The 16,536-nt window shown below is 41.9% G+C and overlaps 1 protein-coding gene across 1 annotated transcript; it reads left to right on the top strand.

Moving 5' to 3' along the window:
- The first annotated feature begins 289 nt into the window (after positions 1 to 289).
- tada3l (transcriptional adaptor 3 (NGG1 homolog, yeast)-like) lies at positions 290 to 3,659 on the top strand. The gene is made up of 9 exons (XM_018680037.2): positions 290 to 474; positions 871 to 1,109; positions 1,268 to 1,512; positions 1,709 to 1,814; positions 1,906 to 2,041; positions 2,125 to 2,228; positions 2,373 to 2,479; positions 2,826 to 3,017; positions 3,132 to 3,659. Exons 2-9 carry the CDS (start codon positions 900 to 902, stop codon positions 3,322 to 3,324), a joined length of 1,293 nt encoding a protein of 430 aa, XP_018535553.1. The 5' UTR covers positions 290 to 474; positions 871 to 899; the 3' UTR covers positions 3,325 to 3,659.
- Positions 3,660 to 16,536: the final 12,877 nt, after the last annotated feature.

The raw sequence follows: 16,536 nt of genomic DNA, 5'->3' as shown, positions 1-16,536 counted from the left end.
CCCAGGTGGACGATATTTTCTGTAAAACAAGCACACCCTACGATGGATCCATTCTGTTCTGTGAACAGGAGACAACATCGCCCAGCGATCGTTGCTTTACCAATCACTTTGAAATTACTAACCTGTTGTCGAATAAAAGACATTACACCAACATTGTTACATGTATGTGACCAGGTTTCAGTGCTGAATTACCGGTTTGGCGCCATTATATTTATTCTATTGCAGCTTCCCACAATATGGTTTGTTCCGACGATACTACTCTAGCACCAGATGTATTTAATCACAACTTGCAAAGTTTGTTTTGATAGATGTTAGATTCGAACTTCTCGTTTATTTTTTGTTTTGTTGCTCTATTCAAATCCTGTTATCAAACTTATTTCTGTGTCGAAAATAGGCGGCAGTTATATTTGACTGTATTTCACACCCCTCTGTCCTCATGATGGTTTTTTCCATCATGGACGCCATTCACTGACGGTAAATATCGTTGCTCTTAAACATTCAAAGATATATATCTGTACTTTAGGTTTGTACCATTCAGCTCTTCTAATTTTATAACTTCTTCGTGTTAGACGCTTATGTGCGAAGGCGTGAAATGACGGCGGTCGATAGTAACATGAAAAAGTATTTTGAGCAATTTGGGCCCTGCGAGCTCGTCCTCTTACGAAGCATAATGCGTGTACGTGAATTTGAGTGCGTGCGCGCGCGCGAGCGTTCGTCGTTCGTATGTGCACGTGTTTGTATGTGTGTGTATTTATGAGTGTATGTGATAGACGCAGACAAACAGAGAAAGAGGAAGAACCACAGCAGCACACACACTATATTTGATCATCAGTTATTAACCACACTGTCATCTTCTCTCTGTTCATACAGGTACTACCAGGTCTCTGTCTCACAGCACCATGAGTGAGCTGAAGGATTGTCCCCCACTTAAATACTACGACTTCAAGCCAGTCGAACACGTCAAGGTATGCCCCCGCTACACCACTGTGCTGGGCCGCTCAGAGGACGATGGGATCGGCATTGAGGAGCTGGACACACTGCAGCTGGAACTGGAGACACTGCTGTCCTCAGCCAGCCGCCGCCTCCGAGCCCTGGAAGAGCAGAGACAGGTAGGAGAAAGATGGGAATAATGGCACTCACCTTGGTTGTTTATGTGGTACTGTTGTGCCCTTAGTTTTTCACACCCGGTTTCAGAAGTGCCACTTTGTAGTATTCATTCATCCCATGCCTGGTGCTGTTAGTGAGTCAGAACTCTGCTGTGCTTCAGATTCTTACAGACTGGCAGGACAAGAAGGGAGATAAGCGCTTTCTAAAGCTGGGGAAAGATCCAGACCCTGCTGCTACATCTCGCCAGAAATCAAAGAAGCAGAAGTTGGATGGTAAAGGTGGTCATGGGCAGGGTCCTGGCCCTGGCAGACCTAAAACCAAAATGCCGCCTAAGGTCCAGGAGTATGAATTTACAGATGATCCACAAGACATTCCCCGCACTCCTAAAAATGATGCTCCCAACAGGTCAGCATCAACAGCTCTTCATTATATCTCTCACTTCTGTTAATATTTTCCTTCAAGTCAATAAATGATTTTATTCAACTTGTTAGTGTTAGTTAGTGTTAGTCTTGCACTAAGTTTTAAGATAAAACTATTTTGTTTGTTTTTTCTGGTGAGGTATTTTTGCATTTCAATTTTTTTTTTTTTTGTATTTTTTCAGATTCTGGGCATCAGTTGAGCCATATTGTGCTGATATTACAAATGAAGAGATACGATTGCTAGAAGAGCTTCTGAAACCCCCAGAGGATGAAGCAGAGTATTTCAAAGTATGACACTTAATCTTCACTCAGGCCATGACCACAATTCTGCATGTTTTTGTTGTGATAAATGTGTGCTGAGCTCTGGTGTTAACCGTAGATTCCAGCTCTGGGGAAACATTACTCTCAGCGGTGGGCTCAGGAGGATCTTCTAGAGGAGCAGAGGGAGGGTGCACGAGCCAACGACAAGAAGAAGAGCCTCATGGGAGGACCGCTGTCTGAACTGGATGCAAAAGGTGAGGGAAGAACTGAGCCTCAAAATGACTGTTTTTACTACTCGTGTATGTGTCCACCCTAACACTCATGTTAACTACTGTAGATGTGGACTCACTGCTGAAAAAGTCAGAGTCCCAACATGAATCTCCAGAGGACGGCTGTCCCTTTGGTCCTCTCACGCAGCGTCTGCTCCAGGCCCTTGTAGAGGTCAGACTCATTATTTATTATTTATATTTATATATATAGCATGTACAGTCAGTGTACATGCTGGATATATATTCATTTCTAAATACAGTGAAAACACTAAAACGTGACTATAATTGGTGACAGTTTTTTTGTGCTTTCTCTCAGGAGAACATTATATCCCCCATGGAGGATTCTCCTATACCAGACATTTCAGGGAGGGATGCTAATGATGGCGCTGGGACGTCTCCTCGAAGCCAAGGAAAAGCTTTTAGGTATTTGTGATATATCTCATGAGAGTATGAGATATCAGAAGTGAATTCAGAGAACTATAAATACATTCACCAGGCAGAGCTGTGCTGCAAACATGTATGTGTGTATACAGTATAGGTGTAATATCACACATGTGATATTACTTATGAACATGTGTCTATATGTGTATGATGTATATAATATAACATTTGGAGGGGTGAAATGATTGTAAAATTTAAGATTCTAATATTTTCTCACTCAGTGCTCTGAAGAGTATTGGCTTGATAAAGTTCATTGTAGATGTTGAGCCATCTTTTTGAACTTTTTACATTTTTACTTGAATATTTTGTCTTTCTTTCTCTCATCCAGTGTTCCTCACACACGTTCCCTGGAGGCACGGATCAAAGAGGAGCTGGTAGCCCAGGGGCTGCTGGACTCTGAGGAGCGGCCTGGACCAGGAGGAGACTCTGAGGATGAAGTCCTGGCAGAACTGCAGAAGAGACAAGCAGAGCTCAAAGCCCTGAGTGCTCACAACAGAGCTCGCAAGCAGGAGCTGCTCCGGTGAGGACACAGACCAACAGTGGACACATTTACCATGAAGTGAATAATATGCAATTAATGCCTTATCCACGATCAGCTGTTTGCATAAACTTTTTATTTGCCGTTGTTTCGCAGGTTGGCGAAAGAGGAGATGCGCAAGCAGGAGCTGAGGCAGAGAGTCAGGGTGTCTGACAATGAGGTGATGGAGGGATTTCGGCGAATCATGGCAGCCCGGCAGAAGAAACGCACTCCAACCAAGAAGGAGAAGGACCAGGCCTGGAAAGCACTGAAGGAGAGGGAAAGCATCCTCAAACTACTGGATGGATAGAGGAAGCAACAGTTTGTGTCTGGTTTTTACCCAGAAAAAACACAGATTAGGACAGCTGTGACAGCAGTTTGATGGTCAGTGAACAACTGTGCTGGTGATGAATGATACAGTTTGCTGCAGGTGTATGTGATTTGAGTAGGGACGTGTCGTAGTTTTTATGTCTTGTACAAAAGAAAGCTAAAGTGATCTGTAACACAGAGACTTTTTCCTCCTGTTTCATTTTTTTCTTTGTCAGTGGATTTTTTTTAATGTTGCTTTTTATTTTATTTACCGTTGTAATGTTATGAAAACAACACACATGAATGCTTGAATAAATCAGTACCACTTAAAGACAACTTGGGGTGCATCATGTCTATCAGTGTGAACTTCAGTCTGATGATGAATTGTCCTGGAAACCATCTGATTACCAGAATCAGAAACGGAGAATCTAAATCACAGACTGTTGTTACAAATTTAAACAAGAATTAACATTGCTGGATCAATTAGTATTTCTTGTGTTGCTATGTTTATTTGTATATTGTTTACCATTTTTTGGACTACCACATATTCCATTATTTTTTTTCCTTTCTTAAAAAATGTAACACTTTAAACATTAACATGTTAACAAAAAGTGTGTATATTACCCAGAACTGTAGGGAAAAGTAACAGCAGTGTTTCCAGACAGTTTCAAAATTATGAAACTTTTCAAAAACTCCATATAGGGGCTGCACAAGTGAGCAATGCAATTCTAAATTTGACAGAAACACATGCATGAACTAAATACTAAGACCTGACTTGATATTTTTAAAACTAACTGCTCAGAGTCTTTTCCCAGGGAGGTAGTGGCAGGATCCTCCTTATGACAACAAAGGCATTACAGGATCCACTGTGCTCCAGGAGATGGCTATATACATCCACTGAGTTGCAACACTTGGACTCCCTGACCCAAGAATCACTGAATAGGAGACTTTAGAGAAAGTTTTTATTTTCAGTTTTTTTCTGCTCAGCAACACTGGGCTATGTGTTACACTACTGGTCATGTTTTCAACACTCTCAGCCATGTGAGGAAAACATGGTGCAACAACATTTGCAACAAAAGTGATCTGCATGAACATTTTAATAGCTCTTCCCCATTTTTATATACAGTCTACACTTATATACAGTCTACACTCTTCCCTCACTATGCAGCTTATCTACATTTAAACCATGTAGAATTAATAATAGCCTATATCTGAGAACCGAAACATATATTAAATATTTAGCTGACAACGAGCATGGAGACTTTTTATTCCTAAAGAAATGGTCACGTCTGAAGTCAGGGCAGTGGTTGTTTATTTACTTATGTTACAATAATGTGTAGGCTATAAGTATTATGTTTACATTACTAATAGGAGGAGCATTAACAGATGCAACTCAAATGCAACTGCCTCACTGTCTTTGTAAGCCTGTGGACACCTTTATGATTTGTTTATTAATATGAGGTTGTTGTAAATTTATTTTGCAGCAGTGGTTATGTTTTCATGTCTTTCAGGGAATGTCTTGTAATAATGTATAACATGCAAGTACTGCGCAAAGTAGCATCTAAGACCTTCTTTTACTATTGTTGCACAACTTTTATGATACTTTGTTTTCCTTCTGATCTTTGATTATTTAGCCACATAGCTTTCACTACATTTGAAAGTCAGTGTCCTGAGATATGGCTGGAGGTATTTCCTTTTAACTCAGCTCATTTTAACTCTCCCTCTCTGAGGAAAGGTCTAGTAAAAATGAGTAGCTCCAATGTGGAAAGCTGTCCTCTTCACAGAGGCACCACTAGATGGCAGTCCTTGTCTTTTGACTGACCAGGCCAGCAGAATTTACATAGCAAAGGGCCTTTAGTTAATACTGCCATCAACACAGTGTGTCTGTCAGTGTGGTGGTGTGTGTCCAGTCTTCACTTGAAGATCACTGATCTTGATCCCAGGATAAAGCAGGAGACTGTGTGTCAGTGTGCAGCTGTGTGCGAGGGTCACTCAGTTCATCCTGTGGAGCGACAGACCAGCACAGTTATCCAGAGGGATCCGACCAGGGACAACACAACAATCACACACACACACACACACACACACAGTCACGTGGTCACAGCAGCTACCAGCACACCACTGGATCCAGAATATGAATCAAAATGTACTGAGAAGTGAGGAGACCTGTCCCTGTTATTTTTTAATGAAATATTTTTAGACTGTTTCACCCAAGAATTAGCTGTCATGTGAGTTTCAAGATCAAAAGGCTTTTGCAATACAAACACTCTTACAAACTGACGCATATAGGAAAGATACAACTAGGATGCCAGTAACTCATAACAGATGTCTGGTAAAAAAAACAAAAAAAACCCATAACATAAATAATAAATAAAGATACAAGCATTGTTAAACATAGCTATTCAGCTCTTGTAAGAACAGCACAGCACTAGACTGTGGTGATTTTCAGACAGACACACACCACAGCATCATCATCAAGACTTCAAGTCACATTTTACTAACATCATATGTCTATGTTGATGTCAGATTTCCCAGCACTGACACTCCAGGTTTCAATCCTCTGGAGTAGTCAGCCTGCTTGTTCATGTTTTCAGCAGGAAGAAGCTACACTCAAAAGGATTATCAGAGGCAGTCGTCGTTGCCATTAAGCAAATCTATCAAAAGGAAGAAAATAACCATAAAATCCCCTTTTCTCCTTAGAATATGTTGACAAGACGACCCTTGGTGGAAGCTGACTGAATTCACAATAATACAACTAGACCATGTTCTCAGAAAAATGGTTGACTGCTTAAACAAAGAAACAAAAAAAAGCTATACTGTCCTTGAGCACAGCTCAGGGCTTACAGCCAGGCTGGAGGCTCCAACAATGGCCCAATCATCATGTAATGTAACCCCCCCCCCCCAGTTTAGGACCAGTGCCCTCTATGCAAATTCATAATGCCATCAGCCCATGCGTATGAAAGCTTTTAATAACACACAGACCTATTGAATCCTCCTCACAGGTGAATGGAGGCTGAATAGATGGCTGTGGCGGCCCCTCGAGGCTGGGCGTATCGCACAGGGCTTTTGTTGTATTTGTTGTCATTAGACCTAAACTGAAGGGCAGGTGGGTTTTGTGTTGGTACACCGCTGATACACGCTCAATGATGCTCATCCACTGTTTGCACATCCCGTATTGAGCTGTTTTTTAAAGGCCAGCCAGACTCCTTTTGACAACCCAGGTGGTGCGTCCCTGAGGGATCTGCGAGGCTCTTAAGCAGCTTCACTAAGTCACGTCGCTCTCTCCTCTCTCCATGTGAAATTCAGCTACGTGGTGAGCTTCTTCACCCCTCTCTGTCATGGCCTGTAAACCTTTACGGCTGTTTGAGGAACAGGGCTCTCCACTGGAGGGTCTGGGTAAATAACTTGAACTTAAGTATTCTGGCACAAGATGTGCAGCAGCTACAGGTCTGGAAGCATTTTATATGTCTTCACAGGCAATTATTAGAAGACTGATACAGTATAAATACAGTGCTATCATGTGGGAAGGCTGTGTGTTACATACATACATACATACACACACTTATCTATGCTACTATCATCCCAGATCTCCTGTCAGTGGGGGCTATTTTGTCCATTGGTTCTTTGTTTTGCCAGTTTGTTCGAACTATGTTTCTTTCTCCGGGGCTCTCCTCCTACTCCACCTCCGTCCCTGCGTTCCTGAGCTGGAACTGAGCATGGACAGAGAGAGGCTGACACACACACACACACACTCACACACAGGGGGAGAGACACATAGGGGTGAAGGGATTTTAACATAAATCTGTTGATCCTTTGTCCTAATGCTATGTCAGCTTTCATGCTGAATTGAAATAGTGTATGTGACAAAGATACAGACAGAGGTTGAGACAGCTGCTGAGGCCGGCTGGTCCACTGACAAGAGCCTCTGTCCAGCCAGGCCACGCCTCGGCTCTTCTCCTTGCACAGAGAACTATTGTCTTCAGTGCTGCTTCCACTATTCTGATGTCATGGTTTGTCCTTCCCCAGTGAGCTGCTGTTGCTGTTGTGGTAAAACTTGAAGGACCTTTTAGCCTGAAGTCAGAAGCACAAAACGACTGTGTGGATGAATGATGAGATAATCCCAAGAACTGAATTTCACAAAAACACTCCTGTGCTCTCACATCTTTGACCACTCCTTTACCTTGGTCCTGTTTTGAATCTAATTTGCCTCTCATTTGCATGGCAGTTGATGCTTTTCTTGTGTGACTCCTGAATTTGGCAGCTCACATGCAAATCAGACTTCTTTGCCTCATTCAGCCCCACCTGTCTGGGGTGCTTTGCTCATCATTGAAGTAAAGATAAAGATTCTTGGGTGCCCTTTCCAGCCTATAATGAATCCAGGGTATTTTGTACGAAGATAAGCAACCACAAACAACCCATTCTCTTACAGGCAACAAGTCCAGTCAGACAAGACTTCTATACATTGCAGGGGCATTATTAGTCATGCTAGTAGCCACCACTTTAGCCCAGACTGAAAAATCCCAACAGCTATTAAATAGATTGCTATGCAATTTGGTACATACATTTTTGTTTCCAAGAGAATGACACCAACTAATTTTGGCGATCACCTGACTTTTTCTCTTGCACCATCAGGTTGACAGTTTTGGCGTTTCATAAATCTAATCGGACTGATTACTGTGAGATTTGGTACAGATGTTTATGGTGCCCAGAGGATGAACCCATAATAACTTTAGTGATCCTCTAACATTTCCTTTAATGCATCTATGAGGTTGAACTCTAGTAACTATATATTATTTCTGCTTCAATTACATTAGGAAAATATCACACTTTTTTCTCCACCATGTTTATCTGATAGCTTTGCTTTGCTGGTTGATTTTACATAAAAATGTATGATAAGATTATAAAATACAACACACTGTTTAACCAGTGGTTTCTAACATATCTCGCTTGTGACAACAAACAGTAAAGATTCAGTCCAAAGTCAATAACAATATAAATATGTATATATAATGATATATCCGCCTTGGTGGATATTTTACTGCAGAAAGATTACTTTTGCTTTTGATATTTCAAGTATATTCACCTGATAAGACTTCATTTAAATATTATTTAGAATTTAGGGTTTTACTAACTTAACTTGGTACTTTTACTTTTACTCTGTATGGATTCTGAATACTTCTTCCACCACTGCTTTTATGGTTTTGAGTGAAGAATCTTTACAATTACTAGATGGATTGACATGAAATTAATTTTGTTTATGACAAAACACTTGCAAAACCAGTGACATTCCTAAACTAAGATTTTTAACATGATAAACATTATACTTGCTCAATATCAGCATGTTAGCATTGTCATTGTGAACATGTTAACATGCTAATGCATTCAACATTTTGCTCAAAGCACCACTGTGCCTAACTACAGCCTAACAGAGCTACTAGCATGGATGTAGACTCTCTGTCTCAATATATAGGGAGAGGAAGGTTGGGAAAGTAAGTCATAATGTTCATGGTATTTCAGGTGGGATCAGGACTGGGCTCTGAAGACGAGTGGAGGTCTGATTGCTGTTACGTCCAGGATATACGCAACAAGTCACTATAATGTGCCCTTAATACTCAGAAGGCTCAATTCTCAGTCCTTGTTTGCTTAAGGTTTTATGAGTTTTCTTTGAAAGGGCTTAAGTCATACCAAGTCCAAAAACCAGCCCCCTTCTGAAGCTAATTCATGCAAAAGCTTTTTCCCATTTTCACCTCTGCCTCAGTAGCAAAGTCTCCTGAGTGCTGACACAGTGCCATTAGTGTGTGACTATACTTTGTTAGAATCGCCGGGCAATAACTAAGATAAGAGCCACAGAGATAGATGGATAAGCGAGTGCCATGTTAGAGCGCTGTTTGCCATTGGCAGTGAATTTGGACAGCAGAGGTCAAAGCTATTGAGAAATATGCTTCACTGTGGAGATAAGGCCAGATAACAGAGGTATGTAGAGGAGACCTGTAAGAGGACTGTATATGGACATATATGCATATATCCACTTAGACAGTATATATATATATAGTGGGCAAATTGGAGCAGGAAGGACTGGAAGAGACCCAACTGGTGGTTCTGGGACATCGGATAACATGCCTCTTTCTCGGGACTTCCTCTGAGCTGGAGGATGGTTGGGAAGAGAGAGGACATCACCGACACTGTGGATAATAGTCATTGAGGAGCAAAGGAGACACAATGAAAAACACTTCTCTAACCACCCACTGCTTCTCTGTCATCCTCCCTCCATCCTCTCCCCATCTCTCTTTCGTTTCCTCTGCTCTGTTATTATCACCCAGATCATTATCAGGCTCACTCTCCCCTCGCTGCGATGGAGAGGAGGGCCGGCCGCCCACATGGCTTTGGTGAGAGATTTCTAACAGCAGCAACACAGGAGGAGGGGAGGGGAGAAAAACGAAGACAAGAGGCCCAATAAAGTCTGTCTAAATATAGAGGCAGCAGGGCCTTTTTTCCCTTGTCCTTATAAAGAGCTGCTGGTGAATCCGGGTGGACTAGCCTCCTTGCTGTACTGAGCACTGATCACTCCCTCCAGGATCAGGAACATAACTGCTGGTGCACAGAAACACACACTCGCGCACGCAAACACACAGGGCGACGTTGTTTTATGAGAGAGAGAGGGCAGGGAGCTTAGTGAGTTTTTTTTTTTTTTTTTTCTTTACACAAGGGGGCAAATCATGTTTAGTGGAACATACTAAAATAGGAGAGGTTTGAGGAAACCTCCAAAAAGAAATGATGGGAGAAATGAGTGATGGGGGAGGAGGTTCCTGGCCTGAGAGTTCAAGACAGCGCAGGAGATTAGGAAAGAAGATACAGATGAACTTATGGCTAAAAATATCTCAGAGGATGGATTATACATTTGAATTTATATCAACACAATCTCCATTCTCTGTCCAAAAAATGCCCCTTTTTGGCTCTCACTCGGTCCAACTTCTCCAATCCTGTCTCACTTATAGTCATTATGTTTTTCAGAGGAGAGAACAGTCTTCTAAACTTGGATCTGTCTGAAAGAAATAGTTAGACATTTTGGGAAACATGCTTATATGTTTGCCAAGAGTTAGATGTGAAGAAAGAAGTTAGGTAATTGATACCACTCTCTGTCTGTATGGTCAGAATGTGTACAGCTAGCAGCTGGTTAGGTTAGCATAAAGACTGAAAACAGCCAGTCTGACTGAAGCTAACAAAATCCACTCACCAGCTGCTCTAAAGCTCACTAATCAATACATTATATCTAGTTTGTTTAATCCATACAAAACCAAAACGTAAATACTGTGAACTGAGGTTTCACAAGATTATCACTGCGTTTGTCATATCATTCAGACTGTAATCAGCTATGTCAGAAATCTGTTCACATGAGGCTCAGAGGTGCCATTCAGAGTCTGAGATATCATGACTCTCTGACAGCTGCATTTAAATAGAATACAGTAGTAACACTACAAGAATAAATTAAACTAATAGGAAGGAGCCATACATCTGGTTTCACTTGTTAATGAATCACAACAAATATCTAGTCACAACAAATGTGGCTGATTTAAGTTATTTAAATGATGTGACTGTGGGACAACCATCTTGGAATAATGTTTGAATGCTCCCAGATTGGAATAATGGGAGATCTTCCTGCTCTTCCCATTCTACTGGCACTGGTGCTACTGGACTATTTCTTGACCTGGCAACTTCACTTTGACAACAAGAGCTCCTGGCAAAGAAATAGTCCAGCAGATGACCCTGCATAAAACCACAACTTCTTGTTTTTCAACTGCTGTTATTGTAGGGATAAAACAAATTTGATGTAATGTGTTGATTAGTGAGCTTTGGAGATTGGATCGAGTCAGGCTAGCTGTTTTCCCCTGTCTCCAGTCTTTGAGCTAAGCTAAGATACAGTTGTTGGCTATAGCTTCAATATGAGAGTGGTGTCAGTCTTCTCATCTAACTCGCAGCAAGACAGCAAACATGTTAAAAAAAGATGTCAAACTATTTCTTCTTCTGACTATATTGGCTCTCCACTGACTCTGTCTGTGTTTGCATTTAGATTTGACAACTTTGCAAACAAAATACCATGCCCTACCTGAGATGGTGTCCACATTGCAAAGGTGTAAAATCCTTATTACTTGTATATGATCATGCTGCAGTCAGCAATGTGAAGGTGACCTCTTCATTAAGGCCATTCCCCTCATGAGACTCAAAAAATCCAGTTGCGTCATCAATGTAAGTGACTAATGTGATTTACTCCCATGTCCCACGCACTGTGTTGCTGTCTGTTTGAAGTGCATTTATCAGTGATGGCCTGTCCTGTTTTCTGTTGTGGTGTGTGAGACATTGGCAGCTGCTTTCTACCCCCAGCCTTTCATTAAATAACAGCCTAAGTAATATAGGTCATGTGCTGGTTAACACAAACCACAGATAGGTGGGTTTCACTGGGAGATGCAAAAGCAGGTCACTCATAGTTCGCTTTTTTTTCCCTTTTTTTTTTAACAGCACAGATAAAATGTTTGCTACGCTCTGTAAAGCAAACAAGAGGTCATTTTCACAGCTGTCCTGATATGCCAGCAGTGACAGCAAAGGTCTAGAAGTCAGGCAGGGGAGAAACGGTTCACTGTATGTTTTAACATCCTCTTTTACACCTGTTGCTTACTGTCCCCTGCAGTATGTTTTGTGTTGCCACACACTGAGACACTTGTGGACACACATACTCATACACACACACACACACACACATCATACACAAAGAGGTTTCGCTGTGGCTGTCTGAGCTGAGATCGTGCTTCAAAGGCAAGAACAGAAAACCTGAATAACATCACACACATACAGACTCACACACTGAACGTCAGCGCTTGTTACATAAGAGCTCCTCTTCCACACAGACAACTGCACAGCACAGTCTGACAGAGTCAATGTCAAACCCTGCATGAGAGAGAAAATGGGTATAATTCGTGCGTGACCACTCAGTTGCTATGTGTACAGCTGAAGTGGATCGATCTGTGTGTGTGTGTGTGTGTGTGTGTGTGTGTGCAATTGTGTCAGTTTGTGGTCGTGAAAGCCCCACTAAGAGAGGAAGCTCAGCTGTCAGTAGTTGTCAGCCAGTGGGCCTCTTTTTCTCTCTCTCTCTCTTTCTTTGCTGATCCTGTTGTAGTTAACCCCCCCCCTCCCACTCCCTTCCTTTTCTCCCTTCCTCCTCTTTTCTGCCCCCCAACAGGGGTTGGCTGGGTTTGAGGTCGAGGTGGAGGCACCACTCGTTAGAAGAAGCATGTTGGCCATAGATAAGGAAATATGGCACATAACTAACGACCCCCTCCCTTCGGTGCTGAACATATGACGAACACACACACGTTGCAAACAAGTGTCAAAAGTATGGTGGCTAAGGGGTCAAGACATTGACTCTGTGCTGTAATGTTTAGAACTGCTCATGGCATCTATATAATAAACAGTCCTTTGACTGCACTTCACCCATGGATTTAGCACTTCTTGCCTCTTCACCTCCTCTCTCGTCTTCTTGCACTCCTATCCGCCAGCTCTGTCTCACCCCGTGCAGGGTGTTACCCATGCTACATTAGCTGCTCACATACAGAATGACACAGAACAAGCAGTTTGCTTCGCGTTCGGTGGGGGTGAAATCATTTGTGCGTGTGCATGCTGACACTGCCAGACCGGTGTGGTGTGGTGTGAAGTGGACATGAGTGGAGGATGTGAGGCTGGAAACGTCTGTGGCGCCTCAACTGAGATGTGGAGATGTGGGGGTGGGATAGGGGTTGCTGGTGAGGGGAGAGTGGGGGTGCCTGGGCTGTGATTACAGCGCAGCTCTGATGGATCTCCCCAGGCTCTGCTCTGAGTGAGACAAACTGAGATCATGTTACAGAGCTGGAGACATGTATGATTGGAAGGAGGACTGGGAGTTAAGAGAACAACGACTATTCAAATAGGAGAGACAGGCACATATGCATACAGACGCCTACAACCCACAGATACCAGTTTCACTGAGATACACTTAATCACTTCACTTTACTCAAAGTGCAACCTGTTACAGCTGTTGTTGTCTGTCTTTTTCTGATCTGGTCCACTGATTATCCCTCTTTACTCCGATTGATAAACTTTACCACAAATATCACTTCTGTATGACACTATCTCCACTGGTCCATCTCATTATCACCAGCCCCAGCTGAAGCGCCAGAAAGAACTGGAGGTGTGAGAGTGGCATGTAGGGCCATCAGACTAGCTGATAGGATGCAGACGTGCTGTTGGATAAGCACTTGTTTCTGCCAGAGTGCAAGAGTGAGACAAACTCAAACTAATCCACAAATATCTCCATTTTAATCAAGCCCAGACTCCACTGTCTTGGTTGTAAACTTTCCAAGTTACTTTCCAGTGACACTCTCATTGACTTGCAAAAGTTACCAAACTCCTTACACCATAAAATGTCATTAGTATAAAAAAAAAAAAAAAAACATGCAGCAAAACAAAACACACCCACAAAAAACAAAACGTGAAAAGTATCTATAGTTAGGTTCAGAAACACACAGTATTCAGTAAAGTATTTAATTAATTTTTATTTCAGTTTTAGTTACAATGTCACTTTCTGATTCCAATGAATCAGCTTACTGGTGCCCTATAGGAGAATAAATGATGGGAAATGGTGCAATTGCAGCTAACTCTAGGCGGTTAAAGGCACACTTTAAGGACACACAAAGAGGAAATAACACACTTATTCTCTTACAAATGCAAAGTTGGATTAATAAGTAGCTGCATGTACCCTTACTGGATTCAGTGTAGTCAGGGAATTTGCCTCTTCAGTCTTATGTGGTCTGGTATGACCAGTAGACCATGGTGACTAATATTAGTAAATCTTGTATTGATAAATTTGGGCTAGTTTCCACAATACGTTTTAGCATTTGGCTTTAAACCATAACTGTAGCCACGGTGCTGACTGCTCAGCAAAAGTTATGTAGCTTGACTTTAAAGGGTTAGGACATGATTTTCTTCTAAACTCACCCGTGTTCTTTTTCATCAACAGCCTGCATACCTGACTAGACTGTGACAAACAATTGAACAGGAACAAAGTGACATGTTTATACAGAAGACGCAAGTATGTTGTTTTAAGACTCTGCAATGTGCCCAGTCTTACTGGCTGAACCAGCTGAATTGGTATTCGTTTAAAAGATCAAGTTGCTCTGCATGTTAGACGTTATTAGCAGCTTTGCTAATCCTTATTTCCTCATTACTCTTAATCCTTTGTCCTGGACTGTAACATAGGAGTTGTTATTTGTTATTTCTTCAGGTTAAAATTTAAACCTCCAACACATTATCAGTGTAAACAATACCTTCTATCGCGCCATTCCTCACTAACAAGGCTATTTCGCGCCATTCCTCACAAAAGCTTGAATCACCTTCCCCTGTGCAGCAGTGCTTTTGCCCCCTCCTTCAACTAAAGTCTATCAATGACAGTCCTAATTTGGTGGATTTACTGAGCTGTCTTGCAAATCACTCTTTAACTCTTCCCCTCCAGCCACACTACTGACTGTCTCCCTGACCTGTCCATGTTATCACTGGAAAAGGCCATGACAGAGAGTGTGTGATGGGTTTCTGGGGTCTGGTCATCTCTTCTAGGGGGCTGGGTAAATATAGCTTGAATCTGAGGTCTATCTGATGCTACAACACTGACACTCCCCAGGCCCAGATCAACGTGGGACAGGACACTGACAAACCACACACACACACACACACACACACACACACACACACACACAAAAGAACTAGAGATAGGGCCAATCAGGTGTAAAACGCTTGGCTTGGGTTTTAAGATCCATTTAATAAGGGAACATTTCCATGAAATAATATCAATGCATGATCATAGCCCATGACAAAATAATGAGCTCGTAAAGTTGCTATTTATGATTCTCTATAAAACATTAACTTCTAAATGGGGGAACCCTGAGCGCTCATACCTGTCATATATCTTTTCAGGTGTATGGAGCTTATGAATGAAATGGTACTACTCCACTTTGTTTGGATGTAATTAAATTTTGCTGTTACAATTACACAGCACAGCACATATGGACACAGCAAACATATAGCCAAATCAGCAAGCCAATACAAAATTGAGATCCAAAACTTTTGCTGGTATACTGGTATTTTTATTTGGCTCCAGCCTAAAAATTATAACTTATCTTGTTTGTAGCACAGTATTTTATAATTATATCTTAGCTACAGATTTATTTAAATTTAGGGGCTTTTTTTTTTTTTTTTTTTTAAAAAAAAAGGAATTAAATGAATGAAAAAAGCAACAAGTTATCCAGTTAGCGTTGTAACTGTAGAATGGTAGAAACATCAGGATAGCAAGAGTAGCTAGCTAGCCAAACAGGCAGTGACTAAGTTAAAGGTAGAAGTGAGGCACAAATTTATGATGTAACTAGAGCATATTTTTACATGATGCTAACTTAAGCTAACTCAAAATAGATGGTTTTCAGACCACATAAACAAGAGGTGTCTTTGCCTGGTTGTGATTAAATTCAAGCTGAGGTCTGATAAGGTGGTGGGACTGTTTTTATGGCAGTTCTGAGGAATCCCTTGACGTCAGAATTGCATGGCAGAGCGAGAAGCGTGCGGAGAGTGAGATTTGACTGAACCCACTTTGTATGTGCATGTGAAAGTGAGACAGAGGGAGAGACGGAGGGAGAGAGAAGCCTTATGGTGACTCAGCACAACAGGGTCTGCTGGGCCTGTATGACCTCGTTCATCAAGCTGACACCCGGCTCTGTTTCTGCTTCTCTCTGGTGTGATTCACAAGGAGAACGCGAGAAGGAGAAAAAGATAGAGAAAAAACTGAGAGATGTTAGTGACAGGGAAAAAAGGAGGGAGCGAGAAAGGATGGCATGTGAGGAGAAACAGGACCACGCGCACTGAAGTGAGGAGGAAAGGGAGAGATGGTAGGGGGAGAGAAAACACAAGTAACAAGCAGAAAAGTTAAGTAAATAAATGTGTGAGTGAGACCACAAACAGAGAAGAGAGAGATAGTGAAAGATAAACAGTGGCAACATGAAGACAAGAGAGCGGCACCAGAGCTGCCTGACTACAGTAACAACTAGTAAACACAGCAACAGCACAGACATCGATTCTGTTTAAACCCAAGTGTGTTTAAAAATCTGACATGATTCAGCTACAAAAACTGCAACTGTAACCTCCA

Source organism: Lates calcarifer, linkage group LG12, assembly GCF_001640805.2.
Source record: "Lates calcarifer isolate ASB-BC8 linkage group LG12, TLL_Latcal_v3, whole genome shotgun sequence".
NCBI classification, from domain to species: domain Eukaryota; kingdom Metazoa; phylum Chordata; class Actinopteri; family Centropomidae; genus Lates; species Lates calcarifer.
The sequence above is the reverse complement of the archived record's forward strand: the minus strand, read 5'-3'. Positions and strand labels throughout refer to the sequence as shown.